General features: G+C 61.9%; 1 protein-coding gene across 3 annotated transcripts; it reads right to left on the bottom strand.

Annotated features, from left to right (window-relative positions):
- Positions 1-236: 236 nt before the first annotated feature.
- Positions 237-4,392, bottom strand: LOC113490770 (sodium-dependent serotonin transporter-like). 3 transcript variants are annotated; one of them, XM_026867343.1, is made up of 6 exons: positions 3,963-4,392; positions 2,270-2,404; positions 1,974-2,193; positions 1,607-1,745; positions 1,231-1,365; positions 237-614 (listed from the first exon to the last, which is right to left on the bottom strand). In XM_026867343.1, the coding sequence occupies exons 1-6, from the start codon at positions 4,180-4,182 to the stop codon at positions 507-509; spliced, it is 957 nt and encodes a 318-aa protein (XP_026723144.1). In that variant the 5' UTR covers positions 4,183-4,392; the 3' UTR covers positions 237-506. The 3 variants fall into 3 exon arrangements, with proteins under 3 accessions (XP_026723144.1, XP_026723145.1, XP_026723143.1); XM_026867344.1 differs by lacking the exon at positions 2,270-2,404; XM_026867342.1 differs by lacking the exon at positions 3,963-4,392 and having other exon boundaries at positions 2,270-3,350.
- Between the last annotated feature and the right edge of the window lie 81 nt (positions 4,393-4,473).

Here is a 4,473-nt window from a genome sequence, read left to right as displayed (position 1 = left end):
AGAATCCCAGAATCATCCGGGTTGGAAAAGCCCCTGCAGCTCCTCCAGCCCCACCATGACCCTCCCCCTGACCGTTCCCAACTCCCCCAGATCCCTCAGCGCTGGCTCAGCCCGACTCTCCAACCCCTCCAGGGATCCCGGGGACTCCCCCCTGCCCTGGGCAGCCCATTCCAACGCCCAACAGCCCCTTCTGCACAGAAATCCTTCCTCAGAGCCAGCCTGACCCTGCCCTGGGCAGCTTGAGGCCATTCCCTCGGGGCCTGGCGCTTGTTACGGCCAAGAAGACGTGTCCTGGCACAGAACCCCCCTACGGTTCAGCCCTCGCCCCGGCCTGGCTGCCCTGGTCGCCTGTACTCCCGCCACTTCCCTCCCCTGGCTCCGCACACCAAACCCCTCAGTAAAACGGGGAAGGATGCTCAGCCCGCGGCGCAGGAGCCAGCGGGATGTGGCTCCGCAGCAGGAGCCGGCGCAGCCCCCTGCCCGCAGGGACCCACGGCTGCGGGAGCTCACCGGTAGCAGTTGTTGTGGAAATGGTTGTAACTGGCCAGAGCGAGGAGGACACCGAATCCAGGGCCCAAGGAGAAGAAAATCTGCGCAGCAGCATCTACCCAAACCTGGCAGGGGAAGCGACAGGCAGGCTGGAGAACGGGCAGGGGATCCCCGGGGCTGGGAGGTGCCGCTTGGCGTGTGCCCACCCCATGGCACAGGGATGGGCTCGGCGTTGGCACACGCTGCCAAACCTCCTCTTTTGCCTGCCCCGACCCCGTGAGATGTCCCGGCGCTGCCACGGGACAGAGGGAGCTCGTTTCCACCCCGGGGTCCTGCAGCAGCAGAATTAAGCAACGCCATCTGTGTTCCCCCGTGCCTGGAGCAGGGACAAAGTCAAGGGGAGCCCCAGGACCCCCATGCCCCCTCCTACTCGGGCAGGTTGGTTGCAGCAGTGCAGCCCTGATTCCCTTTAATGAGAATTCTCAAGTGCTGCCTGGTAATTACCCACAGGAAGGCTATTGTCAGGCCAGGGCGAGAACACGGCTCAAACAAAACCCAGCGGCGATGAGATGGGTGATTCAATTATAGATTTACATTTCCAAGAGCCTGTCCAGGGTGTCTTGTTTCTGTAGGAACAAGGGGCCCGTCGCCCTGCGGTGCCGCGGCGGGGCCGGAGGGGTGTGGGGGGGTGTGTGCTGGGGAGGGCTCTGGGTGCTGCCGGGGGTCCCGCCGCGCACTCACCGCGGTGCTCAGGAGCTTGCCCCAGTCTGGGCGCAGGTAGAAGACGACCCCCCTCCAGGCGCCGGGCAGGGTGGCCCCCCGGACCAGCAGGATGAGGAGGACGACGTAGGGCAGCGTGGCCGTCACCCACACCACCTGGAGAGAGGCGGCCCTCAGACCCCCACAGCTGCTCCTCCCAGCACCCAAACCGCCTGCCTCGGGCCTGGCCTGGTGCTGGGGTGCAGGGAGGAGGCAACACCCCGTGTTTAAGCAGCTTCACCAGGGCTCGGGCCCTCCTGCCTGGCCCTGGCCACGGTGGGGACGCTGCGTGCCCGGCTGCAAGCCCCCACATGCCCTGGGCTCCGGCATGGCTGGAGACAGAGCCCCTCTTTCTTACCTTCCCAGAGGTTTTCACCCCTTTCCACAGGCTGAAGTAGACGATGGTGAAGATGAGGAAGAGGCAGAGGAGCAGCTGCCAGTGAATCCCCCCCACATCGTACAGACCCCCGGATTTCTGGATCTCCAGGACCTTCCTCCTGCGGGCAGGGATCCCCACGGCCGGGGAGGGTGTCTCAGCTCTGCCCTGGGAGGCTCAGCCCTGGGCACGCAGCGCCCCAACACTCTGGGAATGGGGACCACGAGCTCCCCAAGAGCCTCCCCACGTGAGAACCTGCTCCTCGGCCCCGCTCCCCCTGCGGCAGACCCCCCCGGGGATGTGTCCCGGCTTAAACACATCATCCATCCACGGACGTGCGTGCGCTTACGTGTAAAACTCCTCAGCAGGGGACCTGGAGAAGTTGGTCCAGGTCACGTTGCTCCTCCCGAAGTAGTTGGTGCAGTCGGGCGTGTTCCAGGGGTTGTCACAGCTCGCCCAGGGCAGGGTGCCCGAGAAGGACGAGTAGAAGTAGTAGAGAGCCCAGGCGATGATGGTGTTGTAGTAGAAGGAGACGTAGAGGCCGATGATGCAAATGGCAAAGCCGATGCCTGGGGAAAGAGGGGGGCAAACTCAGCAGCCCCCGCTGGTCCAGCCCAGGCCCCGCGTGCGCTGGGGGTCTCTTACCTTTGAAGATGGGGCAGATGCGCTTCCAGATGGGGATGGCGCCCGTCCGGTGGAACTGCCCCAGGGCCAGCTCCATGTAGAAGAGGGGCACCCCTCCGAAAACAGCCATCAGCGTGTACGGGATGAGGAAGGCTCCTGCGGGCGAGCAGCAGAGCGGCGCTGACCACCGAGCCCAGGCAGGCTGCGGGCGAGCAGGGGGGGGCTGCCACCACCCTCCCTCCCCGCGCTGCTGGGACGGACCCGGAGCAGCTTCGGATGCGCGTTTGTAAAGGTGTTTTGCAAGAGATCTGCTCAGAGCGGGTCCTGGGGGTGAGGACCCCGCTCGGTGCCCCAGGTTCCCGGGCTCCCTGCGCCGGCGGGGGATCGTGTGGTCAGGAGGGTACAAAGAGCCCCAGAAGCCATCGGGGTGCAGGGGATGGGGCACCAACACCTCAGGTCTAGAGGAGTTTTGGAGAAAGTCCCACTGAATGTGCACGGTCACCCCAGGACACAAAGAATTAGCGCTGTAATCTGCATTATTCACGACCATGTCCTCTTTAGCAGGGCTACGCTGGTGCCCCATGGAGGTTTGGGAACCGGCTCCTCAGAACCGCTCTGCTGGGATTAATTTAACCCCCACAGCTCCTCTCTCTCAGAGCCCTCCAAGCGCTGGGGGAGGCGGGTGGGGCAGCGCCCCCAGCACCCTCCCGCACCCCCCCGATTGCCTGGCAGGGCTGCTGGCCCCGTGTTCCTGCCAACAGCCCTCCAGGGTTCTCCTCTCGGGACGTCTCCCAGCCCCGGCCTGGCCCAGCGCTCCCGCTCTGCGGGGCCCGTCCTGACCCTGCCGCGAGCTGCTGGTGGAAGCCCTCACCCTCCTGGGCAGGGGGAGGAAAGCGTCTGCCCGAGCCACATCAAAGAAGAGTGGCTGAAGTTTTCTCCGAGTCCCGCAGGAGTAAATCACAAATAGCTGTGCTTCAGTGTGGGCACCTGGGATCCACGTTTTAGCCTTGAGTATGGTACTAATTATCTCCTTCTAATTTTCCAAAGCAGCAGAGGACGTTACCCGAACGCCGACTTTGGCAATTAAATCCACTGTGCTTTTGCAAACAGCACAAAATTTTCATTCCTCATTTTTAATTTCCATGCAAGGTTTTTGGTTTGTTTTTTTTTTTTTTCCTACTCCGCTCTATTTAAAGCAATTTATTTCGTTGTCACTTACTCGAGGTTTTTTTTTTTGCTTCGTGGAGCTTTTGTATCTTAACTTTCTGTTGATCGCTCGCAGGACTGAACGCCCCGAGCCGTGTCGGCGGCTGGGATGCTTGCGAGGGTTGTGTGGAACCACCAGGAAAGATGCTTCCCCGGAGTCACGATATCATACAGGGTACGAACCTCCCCACCCCAGATCTGCAGATTCTTAATCCTTTTATGCAGTCTGGACCACGCTAGTTTTCTCTTTGTGATCCTAGAGCTGCTAAGGCACCTCTAACCGTGCCGGGGAAGGAGTGAATGGGGGATTTGGAATGGAGAAAGACACAAAACAGAAAAGAGACAGAGGTCAGGAGAAGTCGGGTCGGTCTCTAAACTGCCCTGTCCAGAGAGGAGCAGCTAGAGACAAAGAGAGAAGAGAAAGAGCGAGTTTCTTGGAATGGGAAAGATGGAAAACAGATTTCTTTCCTGCAAAAGAAGACTTAAATAATGCCAGCAGTGTCCTTACCCCCTCCGTTTTGGTAGCAGATGTAAGGGAACCGCCAGACGTTGCCCAGATCGACGGCGAATCCGATGACCGAGAGCAGGAAATCCATTTTTTTGCTCCACTTGTCCCTGGGGTGGGTTTGTGGCCCCGGGGGTGTGGGGCCGGGTGGGGGAGCCGGGCGGGGGGCTGTGCCCTGCCAGGGTGGGCTGGCGGCGGGCGCCGGGCAGGGCTGCTCTGCCATCCTGCTGCCCCGGCAAATCCTGCAGGATTCAGGCTGAGTAACTTGGGGACGGGAAGGATTTTTCTGTTGCTGATGACAGATCCGAGGAGGGGAGGGTCAGGCTGACTGCGCTTCCCCACCTCCCGCTGGAAACCCACAGCACGGAGAGCGGCGGCAGAGAAACCCATCCTCTGATCAAAGGCAGGAGGGGGGAGCAGTTTTCCGAGCAGAGGGCTGGGGCGCGGGGGGACCAGCCTCACCGCAGGCGGCTCTGCCCCCGCTGCCCCCCATGGGTGCGTGTCGGGGTCGGGG

This window comes from Athene cunicularia, unplaced genomic scaffold, assembly GCF_003259725.1.
Source record: "Athene cunicularia isolate RWA unplaced genomic scaffold, athCun1 SCF_29, whole genome shotgun sequence".
NCBI classification, from domain to species: Eukaryota; Metazoa; Chordata; class Aves; order Strigiformes; family Strigidae; genus Athene; species Athene cunicularia.
The sequence above is the reverse complement of the archived record's forward strand: the minus strand, read 5'-3'. Positions and strand labels throughout refer to the sequence as shown.

Coding starts and splice junctions, on each gene's coding strand:
- LOC113490770 (XM_026867342.1), bottom strand. CDS start 2,831: ATGGGGCACCAGCGTAGCCCTGCTAAAGAGGACATGGTCGTGAATAAT. Junction 2,194..2,269: donor CATCTGCCCCATCTTCAAAG/GTAAGAGACCCC, acceptor CTCTTTCCCCAG/GCATCGGCTTTGCCATTTGC. Junction 1,366..1,606: donor GGGTGAAAACCTCTGGGAAG/GTAAGAAAGAGG, acceptor GCCTCTCTCCAG/GTGGTGTGGGTGACGGCCAC.